Raw genomic sequence first — 19,984 nt, 5'->3', positions numbered from 1 at the left:
GTACACAGATTCAGTCTTTGTGGACGTTTTTAAAAGCTGCGTTTACGCGGACCAGAATAAAACTGCGTCATGTAAACACGCCGTTCAGATCACTCCGCCTCCATCAGACAGTTTATTCTGATGGAGGGTCACTACTGCTCTGACGCCATGCATAGACGGCGTGGCGCTCCAGAAGAGCGCGAACAGGACCGGCCGCCCACTCCACCCCTGTGAATCGTGTTACTGAGCATGTTACTCAGCTTCCTGTTTGCAGGCAGGGGGGATGTGGGCTCCGGAGGAGGCTTCGGGCCGCGGTCCATCAGGAGAACCGGGCCTCCAAGCAGAGGACCGTCTTTTTTTTGTGTGTGAGCTGTTGAAAGCAGAAATGCTGCTCTGCAGTCCTGAGGAAGTGTGTAAACAATCCCATGAATTCATGTTTCCAAGCGTGTCCAGGCAGAATAGAGGCTGCTGTTGTTCCAGCGTATTTACGTTCAGCCTAGATGCAGATTCCAGCTTTGACCGCATGGATTTTAAGTCCATCCACGGATAAATGTTGTTGTTAGCACGTATTAGCCTAATCCTAACACTTCCGGCTCCACTCTGCCAAAAAAAAAAAGCAATTATCAAAATTATGAGTGAACAAACACTTAATAATAATAAAATCAGGTTTAGAAGATCATCTCTCTGTGCTGCAGCTTGTTTGTTTACAACAGAACTCAATATTTCTTCTTCTATGGTATCTTCTGGTATTTTAGAGAGTTCTGCACCAAATGATTTATTCCCACTGAAAGTGAGCCGTATGGAAACGTTTGTTCTAATCGTAAAATCTTCATGGACACAGTTCAATCCTGATCTGATCTTTGATCCCATCAGAGATATTTTGCACATAGAACCGTTGCTACTGATTTGAGGTGAAAGTTTCAGTTTTGTTCAGATCTACTCACCGTGTTCTGTGATCTGGAGTTCTGGGCATAAGATGATGGGATTTGGACCCTCATGTTCTGACGTTCAAACACTTTTTGAAGGTTTACATTGATTTAATTAGCAGCTGGTTTCAGAGAATATGCATGTGAAGAAAAGGACGGTTCCTTAAATATTCTTTTCCTGCTCAGCATTATGTTGTGTATTTTGGCTGCTTCTCCCGGATGTCCGGTCATCGTCGGCCTCTCCTTTGTGTTTTTGCTGTTGGCTCCGCCACATTCGGTTCAGTCTATGTGTTGCAGAAGCTGAAGTTCTGACCGGTCTGTCTGTGTTCTGCAGCCGGACTGCTGCTGTGCTACGAGCTTCCCGTGCAGACGGACCGTGAAGGAAAGCCCATGGATCGCTTCCTCGTCAGCCGCGGCCGCAGCTACCAGCAGACCCTCACCGCCCTCATCCATGAGGTTTGCCCTCCCCCCTCCTCCTCCCCCCATCCGTCGTACCTCCAGGATCTGAAGGTGATCTGTTCTGCAGGTGAACATCCAGCCCTCAGAGTGGCACAGGGCTCTTCTCCTGCCGCAGGCCTGGAGGGGCTTCATGAGCCGGACCTTCCACGCCGTCCTTCAGGTCTGTGATCCAGACATCCCCCCATCATTCAAAGCTAGAGCTGTGGATGGTCTCCATCAGTCCTTCACTGTTGGTATTTTTCTTTTAAGCACCAGACCTCGTGGTTTTCATGTTGAACAGCAGGTCTTCACGCTCACTGGATCCTGTGGATCTTTATCGGTGGACTACTGCTTAGTAGTCTTTTGTAGTTTCTTTTTAAATCAAAAACAGTGCTTAGTTTTTTCCAGTCTGGGGCTGGCCCCACTGGCGCGGCGGGAGGGCTGTTCTCTGGCTGGGCTGGGGCTTGAATTCCCAGCGTCCCCTTGCACTCTGGTGCTGGGGGCCCTCAGGTGTCTGAAGGATGTGCGTATGTGGACAGGCCCCGCCCCTTTTGGCTAGCATTCTCCACTCTCTCCTTTCCGGTCCAACTGGAGATTCATAAAAATTAGCTTCAAATACAAAAGGGGTTTATACAAATATGCAGCTTGTGTGTCAGAGGATCCCTGAAGCAGTTTGTGACAGTCAGATCTGTCCAACACCAGAGGCCTTCAGCTGCTGGACACCACAAGTTCAAATGAAGTAAGAAGGAACCTCATGTTAAGGGTCGGGTACACTGGAACCACTCATCTTTGGGCATGTGTACATTCTGGCTGGGATGGACGGTAAACTTCGTCTGGTGTCTGGCTCCAGGGCAGACGGGCTGATCTGGAAATGCAGCAGAAACGGGGAAAGGAGGATCCGGAGGAGCTGCAGTACAGTCAGCACTGCGCCTGGCTCTGGTGAGCTTCACTCAAACTCCCAGAAACCCTTTGCTGCTCGGTCAATGTCAAACGGACCGTCCTGTCAAAGGACAGTTCTAGTCCAGTTGACCTCTCAAAGTCACAATGCAGCCAGTTTTGAACCCACTTCTTTCTGGATCACCGTGATGCACTTTCCCTCTCTGGATGCATTCAGGTCAAACACTGAAGACGCGTTTAGATGTAGAATCTCAAAAGATCTTAACTGCTGATGCTGATGCTAAGAAATGCAGAAGAAATCTGTTCTTTAACTTCTCAAAGCTGCATCAAGTACAGTGGCTTTGCCAAAGTATTCGACCCCCCTGAACCTTTTGACACATTTCAGGCTTTTAACATAAAGACACAAAACTTTTTGTGAAGAATAAACAACAAGTGGGACACAATCATCAGTGGAAACACATTTATTGGATATTTGTTGAACAAATAAAAAACAGAAAATTGGGTGTGCACATTGATTCAGCCCCTTAAGTGAATACTTTGTAGCTCCACCTGCTGCTGTGGTTCCAGCTGTCAGTCTCCTGGTGTTTCTATCAGTTTGGAACATTCCTCCTTAAAACAGCTGGAGCTCAGTGAGGTTGGATGGAGAGCACTGAGACGAGAGCGCTTCTCCCAACTTTATATTCCCCTGCTCCCGCTCCAGCCCTCCCATTTCCTTATTTGGCCCATAGCTGAACCCTATTGGTCCAAACTAAAAATACAAGTGAGTGTCTGCATTTGATGCTGTTTAAACCCTTTTAAAGTACAATAAGTCTGTGGATTCTTTTCAACAACATTGTTATGCTGTTGCTAATAAATGATGAGTATTTCTGAGCATTAATGTGATTCTGGTGCTGCGTGGTGGTTTTGCTGATGGTCTAGTCTGGTTGATACGTGGTGAGTTCCAGCTTCATGCAGGCGCTGAGACTTTAAACCTGATCGTAGGTCTGAATGTTCTGTAGATGTGAGAAAGTCTGCTCACATGCAGACATGGAGCCAAACACAAACACACTCACGCTGCAGCATGTGACAGGCAGCGTGATTTAAGTAATGACAATATGTGCGCGATTCACTAACACCCCCCCCCCCCCTCCTTCCTCACACATCCTGTCCCTGCAACTGCGCGCTCTTCCTCAGAGACGGGAGCGCGCAGTTGCAGGCTCGGCATTTCACAGGTTTCAGGCTGGTACAAACTCTGTGAAATAATAGATGACAGTAAATTGATAGTGGCGCAGGTTTTTTCTCTCTCCAAGCACCGCTACTACTGCACCCCCCTCTGGCATCGCATCGCGCCCGAGAAGGATTGGTCTAATGAAAAAGAGATTTTATAATTAAAGATTTGTCCGCGAGCCACATGTGGGCATCAAAAGAGCCATATATGGCTCGCCCGCCATGGGTTCCGGACCCCTGCTCAATGGATTCAGGTCTGGACTCTGGCCTTTCTAACACCTGGATATGTTCATTTGTGAACTATTCATTGTAGATTTTCTTTATGTTTGGATCTTTGTCTTGTTGAAGGACAAATCTCCGTCCCAGTCTCAGGTCTTCTGCGGTCTCATCCTCCTTCCATTTCAGTATTATAACTTCCACAGTTCTCCTCGGGATGTTTAAAGCTTGGAAATCTTTTTGTATCCAAATGCGGCTTTGGACGTCTCCACAGCAGTATTTGGGACCTGCCTGGTGTTCCTTGTTCTTCATGATGCTCTCTGTGCTTTAAATTTATACGGAGACTTGATGACATCCCGGTGGTTCTATCATCATCATCAGTCATTTACTGCACATCTGGAGGAGTTTCTGCACTGAAAGGAAAGGAGCTGAATCATTTTGTACGCCCAATATTCAGTTTTTATTTGTTTAGTTTGAAATATCCAGTAAATGTTTCACTTCATGATTGTCCAAGTTGTTGTTGATTCTTCACAAAAAATTAGTTTTATATCTTTATGTTTGCAGCCTGAAATGTGGCAAAAGGTTGAAAAGTTTAAGGAGGCTGAATACTTTCACAAGACGCTGTAGTTAGTTTCAACATTTCATGCTAGCAAAAACTGTGTTCTGTCCTTTAACATCTCTGCTTTCATCTCAGGACCAGAGATCAGCTGTCAGAAGTCATCAAAACAGCCACTAAGTAAGTATGAACAAGACCTCTGAGGAGCTGCTGCTGCCGCTGCTGATGCTCCTGATGCTGCTGCTGTTACTGCTGCTGATTTATGATGCTGCTGCTGCTCCTGATGCTCTGTGTGCTTTTTCAGGGACAGTCCTGTCGTTCAGGGAAACTCCATCCTGGCTCTGAGCAGCTTGGCCGCTGTCATCGCCAAGTATGAGAGCAACCTGCCCACCGACGGCAGCGGCAGCGTCGGGGTGAGACCCTCTAACCTGTCCGGCTGTCCTGTGATGGAAGCGGGTGGAAACAGAGGTTTTGTCCCCGCAGGCTGGACCGGAGTTCGTGCCCACCGCCAGCTGGTTGATGATGGTGCTGGACACTCTGCTCAGCATCATCAGCAGCAGCTACAAGGCCAGAGGTCAAGTCTTCCCCTGGTTCTTGCACGTAAGTGCTGTTTGACACGTGTCCCTTAGCCCCTCTCTTCCTCCATGCACTGTGATGTCAGAAAGTGACGCAGGGCAGAGGTGAGTTCAAAGCTGGAGAGGATGTAGAACCTGAGCCCACCCTCCATGTTCTGTGTGTTAGATTCCTCTCCCTCTTTGTCTCTGTCTCCCTTTACAGTTATTACTGTACATAACTTAGAAGTGTGTGTGTGAATTTTCATTTTCTCTGCCAAAATTACTCCACAATTGAAAACTGTGTGTTTCAACTTCAAAATAAACGGAGTTGAACTCAAGTTTGCTTAAACAAAGGTCACACATCCCAAAATGCCACCCCACAGCGACCTATCTGCCCGCCGCAGCATTAGTTATTCCAGGTGGTAGTGGCATTTGTACACGCCGCGCGGCGGCTGTGGGGGCTTTAAGGAAAAGGTTAACTTACATGGTGACCCCGCCCCCCGTGGGTCCAAATAAGGAGACGGCATTGATCCGGCCCTAAACTAAAAAGACCTGCATCTTGACGAATTGCGGTTGATGCTGTGAAGAACACAACGAAGACAGAACATTGTGCTCGCTGCGCGACTCATAGAAGAAGAAGAATCTGAGTTGGGAATGACCCGGAGATCCCCCTGCAGCGCCCCCCCTCATCACAGATCATCACTGATGTGGAGAAAACACCAGAGTTACAATTAAAATGGAAAAGGAAGAAATTACAGATAAAAACAACTAGATAGGTAAATAAATAAACCTTAATATACGGATATAAATCAGTAAATGTGAATAGAAAATATTATACGTGTAAAAAGAGAACATAAAATAATTAATATCCACTAAATTCCAGCTAAAATCCTGATCCTAAAGGTCTTTAGCTTTCCTTTAAAAACATGAACAGCCTCTGCAGCCCTGAGGCATGCTGGGAGATTAGGATGTTATCCAACCAGCAGCAGTTTTATGTTTGGTGCAAATGTTTAACATCGTCATTATGCAGTGAAAGACGGCGTCTAGCAGCTCTGTGTTTTTCTCCTGGAGGTCAATAACCAAACATCAGATGACGTTTTTAGTGAAACAGATTTCAGTGGATACTTCAGTTTACTTGTTTTTGTACCAGCTGGTGTAAGAGTTAGCATAAACATCTGCTGGTCCAAGCCCGTTTGATTCCTTTGTTCTTGAGAAGGGTTCTGAGAAAGACAAGGACTTTTCTGTCCACTGGACTGCTGTTAACGGGCTCCTCTTCTCCAGCGCTCCTATTCAGGTGAAAACACCGCGAGTGCCATCGCCCGCTCCTGTGCCAGCCTGGCCCTCTCTCTGTTGGTCCCGGTTCTGGTGGTGTGGCAGAAAGACGGGCTGGTCCAGGTCCTGTCTGCCCTTCAGGCTGGCCTGCCTGGTTCTCCGGCTGCAGACGACTCTCAGGCTGTTCAGTTCCACTCCGGGCTGGCGCTCGGCATGGTTCTGTCCAGCCTGCACCACCAGCGCCTCAGGTACTGTCCAGGACAGGTGCTGACCCGCAGAGCAGGTGCTGACCCGCAGAGCTGCCCCTTCTTCATTGTCTGTCTCTGTTTTTCAGTGACGTCTCCACTCAGAAGGACAAAGAGCTCCTCCTGAAGTCTCTAGAAGCTCTTGAAAGCTGCTCCTTCAACCCTGACCTGGAATACAAGTCAGTGCTTTAGCAGAGGGGATTGAACCCCCCAATGATCAGAACTCAGGTCCAAAATACATTTAAAGATTGTGTGAGCTGCCTCTTTGAGGTGCGTCTGCTTGGTGGGCTGTCAGATCTCAGCTGTTTGAAAAGCTAAAGGACGGTTTCCTTTTTTCCTGCAGCACTGGCTGCTTGTTGGGCCTGGCTCTGGTACTGTCAGCTATGTGCAGCGAAGGACAGACTGAGCAACGGGCCTACGTCTGCCGGACTCTGGACAGACTGCTGGAGAACCTGCAGAACAGCGGAGGCCAAGGACGCATGCTGCAGGAGGTGAAAGATCCTTTACACTTGCTCTTTTTCTAAAGTCAAGCACGGGGTCGGTTACAAGCCAGGCTAAGAGGAGACTCAGAGGGGGGCACAGATTATGGCTTAGAGTTGGAATCAGAGTCGGGTACAGAATCGGGTAAAAACCAGGCAAAGGCTCAGGTACCTCAGAGTCAGGTTCTGGGTTGGGTACGGACTTTTCCTGCTGTGGTGCTGTGAAGGTAACACGGGTGACAGCTGTCTACACTGTAAGTGAGATAGTCATGTTGTCGTGTTTTCTTTTTATCACATTCTGGATTTGGATCATGAAAGTGGAACTCAGGTGTTCTGGTGGGTTGGTGAAATGTAGGACAGACAACCAATGGACACATCTCTGCCTTCCATGTCCCAAGCAGTCTTCTAACCAGTCGGAGTTTGTTCAGGTCCTGGCATACTCTGTGGCCTGTGTGAGCGTCTCCTCCTTCTGCGGAGGTCTGACCGATGCTTCCAAGGCCGAGGAGGCCATGAAAACGCTGCAAGCCCTCACGGAGGAGAGCCAGCAGGTTTGTGCTTTGCAGTTTGAACCATTGGAACAGAAGTATGGAGGGTTTCTCGTGTGAACAATTGTTAAATCTGGATTCCTCGTGCTGCCTCCAGACCCCGGGCTTCTCCCTCGCCCTCGGGCTGGTCGTCCACGGCCTGGCGTTGTCTGGCCACGGCAAAGCGGAGGACATCTTCCCTCGTCTGCTGGCTGCTTGGATCAAGATTTTGCTGGCAGAGGTACACAAACACTCATTTTAGCGCAGCGTATGTTGTCTTTTGGCCTAATCCCAATCCGTTTGGTTAGATGAAGGTTAAAGAACTGTCTTCCAGTCTGATCAGTTGTTTGTGCTGCAGGGGTGTCCCACCATGCAGCGACTGGCTGCAGCCAACGGCCTGGTGGCTTTGGTGGGGTCAGAGAGTTACCTCATTCAGGTATGGGGTCCACACGACGGTCAGCCTGGCAGAAGCCCTGCATCTGATCATCTACACTGGCAGTTAAAGCACATGAGCACTTTGAATCTGAGCATTATAACATGTTAGCTGACAGATTGATGCTAATGTTCAGTTTCTGAAAACATCTTTTCTGCAGCAGGTTAATCCGATTAGATCAGATGTTTGAGCGAAGTGCATCAACACACAACACTGTACAATTTGTCCAGAGTAGGAGGGACTGAAAACAGCTTTAACTTTAAAACACTGTAAATATTGCAATATTCAGTTTGGAATAATCAATAAATAGGAATAAATAACCAAAAACCTGACTAGAAAGGTGTTTATGGTCAGTTTAAAGTTCCACTGGAATCCCACCATTTGGTGAGTCAAGTGTTTCTTTGAGCTGCAGTCAGAGCCACGCTAAGAAACCATCTAGTCTTTGGGTGAAGTACTGGATTCTAGTGCTTTAACCTCCAGTCCCAGCATCAAGCAGAGGCAGCTTTAGGGGGCAAAGGTCACGGATGATCATGCATATGATATAGTTTAATCTGAAAGGCTTAAGAAAGGCAGGATATAGACTCTTTAAGTTAGGAAGTCCATCGGTCTTCCACCTGGAAGCCCTGTAACATCTGTTGGCCTTTCAGAACCTGCTGCTGGTACCTGGATCAGGTGGGCTTTGGCAGGGAGGAGCTTAAATAAGTTGGAACCATTTGGAGTTCCTTAGATGTCAGTGACCTTCCTGAAAACCTGCTGCCTCCGTCTTCTGACCCTCTGTCTGGACATGAGCCGCGTGACGATGGCGTCCGCTAACCTGTGATGAATGCGTGTTTGCAGCTGAAGAGCGAGCTGGAGCTGTCCTCCCAGCAGCAGAGCCGACTCAACGAGGTCATCCGTGCCTTCACCCAGGCAAGAGCCCGCCGCCCTCCTCCTGACCCGCCGCTGCCATCTGTGGACCAACGTCAGGGTCGTGTCTCCTCTCTCTGCAGATCGTCAGCTGCTCTGGAGCCATCGGCCTGCAGTCCAACAGCGCCTGCCTGCTGGGACACCTGCATTTAGCCCACCTGTCCAGCAGCCACAGCCACACTGCAGGTAGCATGCCCGTCTGCACGCATGAGCTCTGGATGAACCAGAGGAGGCATTGACAGCACTGTCCTCCCAGTCCCTCAGGATTTCAGTTACCTCTCAGAGAAGAGCCTCATCAGATCCATCACAGACTTCCTGGTTGAAGCTGGAAAGAAAGGTCTGAACGCTCAAACGCCCGCTTCTGCATCTCTCAGCCCGTCCCTGAAACGTTTCTTTTGCTGTGATCCAGGTCCAGAGGAGGCCCCCCCTGTTCTGGTTAGGACGGCTCTGACCCCCCTGGCTCTGGCTGGAGGCAGTTTCCAGTTTCCTCCCGTTAACTGGAGTGCGGTCTTGTCCCCTCTGATGCGGCTGAGCTTCGGTAAAGCGTCCTTCTGGTTGGGTCTGGGGGGGGGGCGGCAGCACTTTCAGGTTTGTGTCCTTCACAGGAGAGGAGGTGCAGCACCAGTGTGTGGTTCTGGCAGCAACTCAGGCCCAGTCCTCCCAAAGCGCCTCTCTGTTCCTGGGCTCCTGGTTATCGCCGCCCCTCGTGCACAGTCTCAGCGTGAGTTTTAGCAAGACAACTAAGCAAAACCTTGAAAATCTCTGTGAAATAATCCACATTTCAACTCTTTTAGATCTCTAAATGCATGATGGGTAGCACAGAGCCAGGCTTTTCTGTAGGAAGGAATGAATGCAGGAGGCCGCAATTGAAAATAAGAATTCTTTTTCTGAATCTGTCTTGTATGACGGAGTTTTAGGGCCAGTATTACGACTTTGACTTTGTAAATTTACGAGAATAAAACTCATAAATTTACGATTTAAAATCTTGTAAATTTACTAGAAAAAAAGTCATAGATTAACGAGGAAAAAACACCAAAGTTTTCTGTTTATCGGAGCCTCGCTAGAAGATGAAATATGTGGAGCCTTTTGTGAAGCTTTATTTCTGGATAGGTTTAAAAAACAAGGAGATTCTGAACCTTTTGGCGACTCAAATCAGATTATTTTCAGTGTAGCCGTCTTTCCGGGGTTCAGTGTCGGTAAAGCGGAGTGTCATCTGTAAAATAAGGAGCTCAGAGACACGTTTGGGTGTAGAGGACCACTGCATTCTTAATTCTGCTTTTCATTCACATAACCTGAAGGTCATCTGTCTCATTACATCATGAACCTGTCATCCCAACACCAATGCTGAAGTAAACAGTGTTACATACGCCCCCTCCTGCAGATGAAACGTCCCGTTTCAACATAAAACAATAAAGAGGAATGAAAATAGTCTGTTATATTAGCATTACAACGTTAGAAATCCCAGAAAGTGCTCCTCCTCCTCAGACGGAAGCGTCACACAGACGTAGAGATCTGGTCTTTGGTGGAAGGAAGGATTGAAGTGAACATCTGCAGGGACACCAACGTCTTCATCAACGGCTGCAGAGATCCTGCAAACCACCCATCAACCCATCAATAAATAAAACGTTAATAAATCATAAAACAAATCAGCTTCTAAACATTTCTAACGTAATCATTAAACATTCAGCTCACCTGTTCATTGAGTTCAGTCGGTCTGCTCTGATGCTCACTTCCACTTTAATCTCGTAATTTTACTTTTTTTTTTGGTGGCCCTAAAACTCCGTCGTAGTCTTGTTAAGGTTAAGTAAAAATGAACTTGGTAAAGAGTTTTGAAGTAGCAGTAGTTCCCATTTTCCTCTGTCCAGTACCGGACTCGAGCCCACCTCTATGAGACTCTGGGCGCGTGGATGAAGCACGTCGCTGAGGACAAGCTCCAGGTCTTCGTGGAGACTCTGGGCCTCCAGCAGTTCCAGGACGACCTTCGACCCCGCCGGCTGTCCCTGTGCTCGTCTCTGCTGCGGGGCCTGGCTTCGGCCATGGCGCTCCCCAACCCCAGGAGCGCCGGCTGGACCCTGCTTTGCTCCGCCGCCGAGAAGATCTTTAACCTGCTGCCTGAACAGATCCAGGTGACTCAAAAACGGCTTTGAGAATGTTTCCTATGGAAGCACTGAAGGGACAATTGAAGCAGCTGGAGCACAGGATGGGCTCCTCCTCCTCCTCCTCCTCCTTTAGAAACCTGAAGAGTCCTGTTAAGCAGCCGACCAACTTCCTGTTGTCTAAATCTGTCTGTTTTAGGACAAAGAAGTGGATTTGTATGTGGGCGTGGCCAAGTGCTTGTCCGAGATGAACGACTCGGAGATCGACAGGATTGCAGGAGTCTCAGAGGTACCGCCCAGAACGCACGAGCCAGTCCGGGGCTGCCGGTTTGGATGTAACATCTGCTGGGTTCTGTCCAGACTCAGATGGAGAAGACCGCCTTCATCCTGGCGTACCTCGCCTCCCGGGGCCGCGTTCCTCTGTTGGGACTCAACGATGTCATCGCCGGCGTGATTCGCGGTTGGCCGCGCCACAGAGTGGGCTGGCTCCTCCTACAGGCTTTTTACCAGTGCCGCCTCTCCCCCAGTACCAACACAGGTCCGGCCCCCCCACCAGCGGGATTCAGACACTTTTATCAAACCAAATTCAGCGCTGATTGCAAATAAGGACAAACATTTCCTAGAAGTTGTTCAGATGCTGTCCACGACGTCCATTTCAGCAAAGCATGGACACGTTTGAGCGTTCCGGTCTTACTGACTGTCTGCGGGTCGTCTTTCTGCCTAAAACAGCCCCCGCTGCTCTGCTTTGCTCCTCAGGTGTGTCGAAGCGCATGGAGTGGCTCCAGGAGCTGATGGGACACATCCGGAACGTGGCCTATGGAGCAGCGTCTGTCACCGGCGGAGACCCGAAGCTGGTATGTGAGCTGCTGTGAGGAACGTCTTAAAAACTCCATCGTTGGAGAACTGCCCTCCTATGGGGGGGGTTGAGAGCACACAAAGACGGAGAGGACACGTTTGGAAGAAGGCCTCACTCACCTGAAGGACGGTCATGGATCAGGAACAGAATTTAAACAGGAAGCAGAACAACACGACCGCTGACGTGTTAGGATCCTCTTTCTGGTTCAGTTCCTGAACGATCTTCCAGATGTTGTCAAAGGAACAAACCGGCTGACCTGAAGGTCAGACTGTCAAACATCCTGGACTCTATAAGTGAGCAATAAAACTAATAAAGTTCTTCAGGAAAGTCCCCCTCTGATCATCTTCTGAGCGTTCCCGGTGGTCTTCTCATCATGATTATGATGATTTTAGCCAAAATCGTTGCTGAGAGCTCTTTGTTTCCATTCTCCCTCTAGCTTACAGCCCCTCACACCCCCAGCCTAACATTCCATCCAACAGTTCTGATCCAGATTCGAGCTCAGATCAGAAAAACAAAGACGTTCTTGGATCTGTTTGTCTGCAGGTGGATGACCAGAAAGGGGTGGGGCATAGAGCTTGTGGCCCCGCCCCTTTCTGGTAGTTACTATGTCACATAAAGCTCTTTTTTTCATCTGCTCCTGATTCTGTTCCTCCGTCGTCAGAAAAATGCCACAGAAACCCGTTTATAACCCTAAGGTATCGTTTACATGGAGGTTCCATGTTCTAGGACCCTGAAAGTGGAGGAACCGGGACTCGGACCTTTAGGAGTGGTGGGGCGCTGAGGTTGGACTGACATGTGTGGAAACCTCTTTCTGTCTCACCTGCAGGCCACAGACTTCCTCTTCCAGCTCTTCGCCGCTGCTGTCGTCTGCTGGGCGGACCACCGCATGCCACTGCTGCTGGGCATCAGGACCCAGTGGTTTCCATGGCAACCAGAGCCCACGCCCCCACTGTTGACACACAGTCTGTACGGCGTGGACGTGCAGGCTGACCACGCCTTGCAGCAGTGCCTGCTGGGAGTCTGCTACAGCCTGCCTGTGCTGCTGGACAAAGAGCCGTGGAGCAGCCAGACGCCAAAGGTGGGTCTCACCGCTCCGCCGCCGGTCAGAGGGGATGGAGGAGCAGACCTGTGGTTTGCATCGTAGTTCTGTCTCGTTGCCTCAAACGTCTGTCTCCATGGAAACCGTGCATTTCAGGCTATGTTAGAAAAGCTTTTGGGATGTTGACTGTCCGTCTGTTGTGTGTCAGTTCATAGACTGGCTTCTCAGTATAGCAGACGGTCCTGATCCCCGTCTGTCCGCCGCGACCATCCGCACAGCCAAAGGTGAGGACCGCATGCACGTCTGTCAAGGTCGTGTCTCACAGCAGCTACATACATGTTCCACAGATGAAATGTCGGTCTTCCGTGATCCATGTGTGATCTACGTCATCCATACGTGTTTCTTGTGTTTGTCGATGTGCTCAGATGTCCGATGAGGGTTTCAGCCGACGGGTCTTTATGTGAATTCAGTTCAGAGTATTTAGCTGGTTGAGAATTATGCAGTTTATGTGTATTTTATGTAGTTTTTACACAATTATTACGTAAATCTTACATTTTTGTGAGATTCATCCACTAATGTGTGTCTTTCCAGGACGTTTGTCTAACAGACTTTTCATGCATGAACCACTGATGTGTAACTTTTAGATCACGTATACGGCGCACAGATCACGTTCAGATGACATCATTGATGCATGAATCACTGATGAGATACAGATAAACATCACAATAATCACACGGTTCATGTTCTACGTTGGTTTACGTGTTCTTAGCGTGTTTATTCCTACTTCTTCTGTGGTTTTAACGTGGTTCCTGATACATCTGTGAACATTTCACCCAAAAACCACAACTTTCTCACTTTTACCACATAGATTCACGTATGACCCGCTTACATCCGTGACATATGCACTAAACATACGTAGCGGCTGTGGGACACGGACTTTAGATGAAAAACGCTCCTCTAACCCTTTTTTTCTGACATGTACTGTTTTTATCCAAACACAGATGAAATAAGTTGTTTTGAACTCTTTTTCTTGACACAGTTATGTTGATTTGCTTCAAGGTTTATCAGTTTTTTCTTGGTAAAGATTATTCAGCTTCATCTATTGAGCAGAACTCATAAATGTTTCACGTCAAAACAGAGATTTTCTGTGTTCTGGTCCGTGTGATGAGGTTTGCTCCGTCACCCAACAGTTTCCTTGTTTTAGCACAAACAGCTGCACTAAAAAACTTTTTATTTGACATTTCACTCGTTTTTCCTCCTGAAAAGCTCTAAACGTTTCTTTGCATCGTCGTTTCAGCTGCTCTCTTGGCTCTGAAGTCCTCCACCGAGTTCAGGAAGAAAGCCGTGTGGACTCAGGCCTACGGCTGGTAGCCCACTGCACCACGGTCCTGTGGTTACCGCGGCGACGCTTGACCTTCCTGCTGGATGGAGACGGCTGCTGAGAAAACTGGAGTGGTTCCGGAGGATGGCCTTCATCCCAGCCCAACGAAGACCGTCAGTCCCGTCCTCTTCATCGCCTCACAAGTGTCCGTTCAACGTCCCGCAGAGCGCGGCGAGCCAACAAAGATCAAAGACTCCATCAGTTCTCCTTCCTCCTCCTGCTCCACCTCTCCAGATGCTGCCGTCTCTCCTTCAGGAGCTGCCACACCGCGATGCCGGCTCCTGAAAAAGAAGAAACAGGCAGCTGCTACAAAACAGAAACACAGGGTCAGAGTTCAGGAACGTGGCGTCATTAATAACTATGCTGAGCCCCCCTCCCCAAAAAATAAATAAATGCACATGTGGCAGCATTTAGGCCTCCTCCATGCTGCACTACAGCTAAAGGCCACTGCCTACATTTAATGCATGTTGCACGGATGTTCTCCTCTGCCTCCTTTACAGTTTTTATTACCTTAAAACGTCTAATTTAAACATTGATTTATAGAAACAACAGTGGGTTCTGGCTGATCTTCACGATTATTCAGACAAATGGAAGTCCTGATCCAGTGTGAAGAAGCAGTAGATTCTGTTCTGCTGCTGTGTCCAGAAGGAAACAGGAAGACTGCAGGGATCCTAATGGAAACGGAATCAGCTGCTACTACTTTGCCTTTTAGAGTTCTGGTTGGATGTCAAATCGACCAACCGGGCCTGTTTTTGTGTTTTCACGTCTGGTTGGACAACAGAACATGTTTGGTTTTCTCACCGATGGCGAGAACGGGCAGGTAGGCCATGGAGGACAAGGGGCCGTGGAGGTCCGGGCAGTTGGAGGCCGCTGGCTCAGGGAGGGTCAGGACCTGGTAGATCAGGGTGCCTAAAGCCGACGGGAAGAACTGAAGGTTACCGCAGAAACGCATGGAGGAATTCAGAACAAAGACTGGCCGGTAAACGCTGGAGAACAACAAGAACCAGAGTGAAGGAAATGAGACGTGAAAAGAAGGGAAAACCCCAAAATAACCTAGAATGGTTGATTCTTTACTGTTTCTACTTTACTCTATTTTTTAACATTTCTTTCTTTCCCCGTTCATTGTCTTCAATTAGAAATAATGTTTCCTGTTTTTATTTGTCGTTCTGATCTATTTCCAAATCGTTCCCAGAGTTCTCTTATTTACGATGATGTGTCGTTTTCTTGGACATAGTTTCTGCAGAGCGGCAGGAGTTCATTAAAAAGTCACCTCTGAGGTGTGGGGTGGAGCATCTCCGCCCCCCCCTTCCCCTCCCATCGATGAGAGCAGGGAGCTTACGGCTCTGCCCGGCATATTTCTGCACCGCCAACAGGATCATTCCTGAATCAGCCTGATGCATGCTGGGAGTCACCTTCATTGATCACGGACAGGGTGTATACAGGGATCCAGAGGGAGTAGCGCGTCCACAGCATGGCGATGGGGGGCGTGGCCACGACACACAGCAGCTCGTGCGGGTACCTGTCGTCACACACAACACGCTTTCATTTAAGGTTATGGGGTATTATACGTGCTACACATGACGGCCACGCCCACACGGCGGCTCTGAAAGGCTCAGGGCGCCGCCGCTCAAACAGCTGATGAGCGTTTTCATTTGTTTCTTCCATAAATGTTGAACATCCGGTGAAGCCGAGGGCTGAAGAAACCCACAATTCCTTTATTATGTACTAACAAACATCATTTAACCTTTCAAAATAAAAGTAGTTCTTCAGCTCAAAAGCTGCTGCCGCTCCAGAATCCAGTGATGCTTTCATGTATGGAAGCATTTCTGTAGCATCATTAAAAATGAAAGTCAATAGCAGACATGCTTCCATACTCAGCAGGTTGGTAGACGACCTCTGCGTTTCAGGTTTCCATCAGGTCAATAGGGCCTTCAGTTGGAGCAGGAGCGGCCTCACATGGGCCTAACCTCTGCAAGAACAGTATGTACCCAAACAAACGCACTATACTTCCATCCAGATGATCTAAATATTTGAAAGCTTCTGCTTCTTTGGGCTAAACTTCCCGTTTCACTGTTGAGAATCGCCTCAGAAAAGGAAAACCACAGAATTGACTTGGGTTACGGTGGGAGCTAGTTCTGGTGAGGGTACGGGACGTCTTTGGGGATGTTTCCCACGTTGTCCTGATTCATCATCCAGATCCGCAGAAGCCTGACGATGGCCGTCAGCAAAGGCAGAGGGGTTGGAGCAGAGCAGGAAGTTCTGCTTTAAGGCAGAACTTCAGTCCAAATGATCCAGTCAAGTCTTTGAGTCTCATCTCAGTGCACTTTGAGTCAGCCAAGGCTTTTTTGGCTGGCCCGTTACTCTGAAAACATCATTTCAACTTTATCTGGACAAACAAGCAAACCGATGAACCCTTGTGCTATCCTATGGGGTCAAGATGACCCCCCCTTCCATTGTTGTGTTCTCCCTACCATGACAAAGGTGGATAAAGGTGGAAAGATTTCATGTAATCCATGGACACCAGTGAAGATCACAAATCATTGAAGAAAAAAGGTTCAGAGCACTGTCTAGTGGGTCTAGATGACCCAACTCCCAATGTTAAAGTGCCTAGGATAGCACAAGGGTTAACATGCATGTAAATGACCAATGCTGAGCCTCGGTCATCATTACAAACACGATGAAAATGCTAAATGAAGCTCCTCCCACCAATGAGAACGTCGTATCTCCCAACGGGGACGTACCGCAGGAGGTCCAGAATGTTCCACAGGAAGAACTGCAAACACACCACGGGCTTCCTCTGAATTTCCTCACACATGTTGACCACGAGCAGCAATATGTTCTTCTCCATAACCTGGAAGGAGACCAGCATCAGTCCAGGGGAGGGACAGCAGTGCACGTGGTCAGACTCACCTGAAGGAAGCGAGGAAGGAGTCTGGCTTTCTCGATCCCGTCTGCGATGTGGAACAGCTCCAGGGCGGACAGGAGCTGGCAGAGGCTCATCACAAAGCCCACCGAGTAGAAGGTGTCCGCCAGAGCGTCTGCAGAGACACCATGAGCTTCTGTTTCCGGCTGACCAAGGACTGAAAGGAGGAGGTTTTCATTCGTACCTGTCCCAAAGGTGAAAAACCTTGTGATGGTATTGGCCAGAATCCAGGTGTGACCGCAGAACTGGAACAGGTTGTAGGTGAAAATGTAGACGAACCTAAAGCTGAGCCTGCAGAAGATACACAGGAAAACAGGACCTTTTACTTTTAGCAAAAAGTTCATCCGCTAAAATAATGATTACAATTATTTTTATAAGTTACTCCATCTGCCACCTTAGGGGGGAAAGCAGCTTCCTGTTAGAGTTCCACTCCGATCATCTGCTGATCTAGTGTAAAGTGTTCCCATTGGTTTTTAAATCCTGATGATCTGTTTTTAGCCCCTGGATTATACATTTCTTTATTAGAAATACATTAATTAATACATTAATTGTGGGCTAGACTGTTGGCGAGGAGTTGGGCCCGTGCTAATTTCCCATCATCCCTTTGTTTACTTTCTCCCGCTAGCTTACAGCCCCTCACACCCCCAAGCTAACATTAGCAGTGCAACAAAAAAAGCAGCAACATCAGATCCGTCCATCCGTCCAGTTCTGATCCAGATTCCAGCTCAGACCAGGAAAACACAGACAATCATGGATCTGTTGGTCTGACAGTGAATGATCAGAAAGGGGCGGAGCATGGAGTCTTTGGCCCCGCCCAGTGTAACGACTACAGGCTTTTTTAAACCATCTGCTCCTGATTTTAATCTTAACTTTTCCATTCCTCCTCCAGCGTGACAAAATGCTTCAAAATCTGGTTAAAAACCCCAAAAAGCAGCCTTTTCTTCAGGACTGTCCACAGTTTGACCTCGACTGTGGTTCATGCAGAACTCTGCAGATTGAACCTGAAGTCAGCGTGCAGCACAGAGCTACAGCATTTCTACAGCTGCTGTTGGTTTACTTCTTAGCATTTAACCCTTTGTGTTCCCCAAAGAACACAAACTGGGCGGTGAGACTCTCAGATCCTCTCAATGATCAAATTAAAGCCAGAGTTCACAAAAACACACATGAACAGGCTGTTGTCACGCAGCCCAGAACCAAACAAAAGAGTCCGTCAGGCTCAGACTTGATCTTTCTGAGCATCTGGGCTCCACATTTCCTGGTGTTAACCCTCCAAATGAAAGAACTCTGCTGGGTTTTGTGTGGAGCAGCACATGCAGCTGTGGGTGAAGAACTTTTAGGAAGATCTGGCCCTTTAGTGCAGGACTCCAGCAGCTTCTGGGGAATAAGAAACGAACCGTGGAACATGAAACCGGTATTTCCCCGTCAGTAAGAAGGCTTCAACAGACAGACTACCTGGACTCTCTCAGAGCATTCCTTCATGACCATCACCCCCTGAAAGTCTGGAATTACTCACATTCCTCTGAATTCTTCCATTGCAGCTCTGAGTGAGTTTCTCCGTTCAGCTGCCGTTCAGCTGCCGTCCTCCATCGAGTGGAAGCAGAGAGAAGTGCTGCAATATCCCAACAGTAAACGCTTTCCTCACACTGATTACAGCTGCTGTGGCTTCACCGCCAAAAGGAAGTGAAAACTTCCACATGTGAGGCAGAAGTTGAAGCGCCCCGCCCCTCTAAAGACAGAGCAGAGAGGTGGAGCAGCACAGTGGGGGCTGAAACTGGCATTCAGAGAGAAAAGACACACTTTTGGTCAAAGATACCACACATGACTGTGACACGCAACAAAACGGACGGGGCATCTAGAATAGGGAGGGTGTCAAACTGGAAAACACAAATGTGTGATTCATCATGAGCTCAGTTCATCATTCAGCCGCCTGTAGATCCAACTGATAGAAACCTGCATTTACCCAGGCGAAACATGAAGAACGATTTCTTATTTACAATGTTGGCCTGAACTGCAGCAACAAGGACACTATTTGAACCTATTTATGCATTTATTTACATTTACTCTCACTTTTATATATGTAAATCCATTTTCTGTATCAATTCTTCCATCAATCTTTTCTTTAATAATGATTTTAGCTCCAGTGTTTCCATGTTTTTGTACCGGGACTGGCCGGTTTGGTCAGTGGGGGTATGTTACAGTGGAGGTAAGTTTCAATGGGGGTATGTTTCTTTTTTGCATGTTGTTGCTGTAAACCTGTTGCAATGTTTTGAAAGAATTTTGCTGCATTTTTCTTCCATTCAGAAGTTTACAGAAAAGCGCTAAAGTCTTTTTTCTCACAAAGTACTTTTTTTGAAGTGATCCTGTTTTTTTTGGTCTTGAACATCTTTTTCTAATTTCATTAAACTCTCTAAGAACTCACAGCAACAGGGTCATGATTTAGGAGAAGAAGCTGTAGAAAACAGTTAGGCATGAAATCCTAAACAAAGCTGCCTTAACGCCGAATGCCATTTGCGCGGCAGAGGCGTCCACTTCCGTTGTAAAGTCAATGTACAGACAATCGACTGTATGAGAGAACTGGACTGAGCGAATGTGACATCACCAATGGAAAATGTTCCGTTTTCTCGGTCGCCATTTTTCTGCCAGATGTCCGTTGTCACGTTGGATCTAGACGTCCTCGATAAGCCGTTGGTCTGTGTTGCTGAGAGTCTACATTTCTATGGCAACCACTCCGTCCAATCAGGATCCAGAATGTTAGAAGGCCACACCCTGTCCACTGAAAGCGAGCTCGGAGGAATCTGTCAATCAAACACCCAAACGTTTGATGCAACGCCACCTAGTTTTATTGAGACATCTGGTTGGTCAGTTTATAATTTACGCTACAGAAAAAATGAGGATTATCAAGAAGACTTTGAACAGGTATTAGAACCAGATTGGTTCTTCTGACCAATGGAATGACTAACAGCTGTTGTTTCTCTATGGGATTTTGGCTTCTTGGAACCACTTCCTGTTTGGAACACCAGGGGGGCGGAGTCACTCAGTCCAGTTTTGAGACACAGTC

At 48.0% G+C, this 19,984-nt stretch overlaps 2 protein-coding genes across 2 annotated transcripts in view; one reads left to right on the top strand and one right to left on the bottom strand.

Annotated features, from left to right (window-relative positions):
- Positions 1 to 15,847, top strand: part of focad (focadhesin) — a 41,117-nt gene extending 25,270 nt beyond the window's left edge. The window contains exons 21-44 of the mRNA XM_011487798.3: positions 1,240 to 1,361; positions 1,432 to 1,524; positions 2,194 to 2,282; positions 4,357 to 4,398; positions 4,523 to 4,631; positions 4,702 to 4,818; positions 6,054 to 6,292; positions 6,379 to 6,468; positions 6,633 to 6,780; positions 7,197 to 7,316; positions 7,411 to 7,533; positions 7,651 to 7,728; positions 8,563 to 8,634; positions 8,715 to 8,817; positions 8,888 to 8,968; positions 9,041 to 9,169; positions 9,237 to 9,352; positions 10,497 to 10,757; positions 10,927 to 11,016; positions 11,088 to 11,265; positions 11,484 to 11,581; positions 12,410 to 12,661; positions 12,831 to 12,906; positions 13,920 to 15,847. Of these exons, the coding sequence (XP_011486100.1) occupies positions 1,240 to 1,361; positions 1,432 to 1,524; positions 2,194 to 2,282; positions 4,357 to 4,398; positions 4,523 to 4,631; positions 4,702 to 4,818; positions 6,054 to 6,292; positions 6,379 to 6,468; positions 6,633 to 6,780; positions 7,197 to 7,316; positions 7,411 to 7,533; positions 7,651 to 7,728; positions 8,563 to 8,634; positions 8,715 to 8,817; positions 8,888 to 8,968; positions 9,041 to 9,169; positions 9,237 to 9,352; positions 10,497 to 10,757; positions 10,927 to 11,016; positions 11,088 to 11,265; positions 11,484 to 11,581; positions 12,410 to 12,661; positions 12,831 to 12,906; positions 13,920 to 13,993 (2,900 nt within the window). The 3' untranslated portion in view covers positions 13,994 to 15,847. The remainder of the gene's footprint in view (positions 1 to 1,239; positions 1,362 to 1,431; positions 1,525 to 2,193; positions 2,283 to 4,356; positions 4,399 to 4,522; positions 4,632 to 4,701; positions 4,819 to 6,053; positions 6,293 to 6,378; positions 6,469 to 6,632; positions 6,781 to 7,196; positions 7,317 to 7,410; positions 7,534 to 7,650; positions 7,729 to 8,562; positions 8,635 to 8,714; positions 8,818 to 8,887; positions 8,969 to 9,040; positions 9,170 to 9,236; positions 9,353 to 10,496; positions 10,758 to 10,926; positions 11,017 to 11,087; positions 11,266 to 11,483; positions 11,582 to 12,409; positions 12,662 to 12,830; positions 12,907 to 13,919) is intronic.
- Positions 13,594 to 19,335, bottom strand: hacd4 (3-hydroxyacyl-CoA dehydratase 4). Its single transcript, XM_004080072.4, has 7 exons — positions 18,440 to 19,335; positions 17,111 to 17,217; positions 16,914 to 17,041; positions 16,745 to 16,854; positions 15,416 to 15,522; positions 14,805 to 14,912; positions 13,594 to 14,284 (listed from the first exon to the last, which is right to left on the bottom strand). Exons 1-7 carry the CDS (start codon positions 18,457 to 18,459, stop codon positions 14,202 to 14,204), a joined length of 663 nt encoding a protein of 220 aa, XP_004080120.1. The 5' UTR covers positions 18,460 to 19,335; the 3' UTR covers positions 13,594 to 14,201.
- Positions 19,336 to 19,984: the final 649 nt, after the last annotated feature.

The sequence above is a fragment of the Oryzias latipes genome, chromosome 18 (genome assembly GCF_002234675.1).
Source record: "Oryzias latipes chromosome 18, ASM223467v1".
NCBI classification, from domain to species: Eukaryota; Metazoa; Chordata; class Actinopteri; order Beloniformes; family Adrianichthyidae; genus Oryzias; species Oryzias latipes.
Note: the sequence above shows the minus strand (reverse complement) of the source record. Positions and strands in the feature narration are given on the sequence as shown.

What these genes read in the sequence shown, in the direction of transcription:
- hacd4 (XM_004080072.4), bottom strand. Translation starts at nt 18,459, where the DNA reads ATGGAAGAATTCAGAGGAAT. An exon ending in ATGGAAGAATTCAGAGGAAT is followed by an intron (nt 17,218 to 18,439) that starts GTGAGTAATTCC and finishes TATCTTCTGCAG; the next exon opens with GCTCAGCTTTAGGTTCGTCT. An exon ending in CCTGTCCGTGATCAATGAAG is followed by an intron (nt 14,913 to 15,415) that starts GTGACTCCCAGC and finishes CGTCGGCTTTAG; the next exon opens with GCACCCTGATCTACCAGGTC.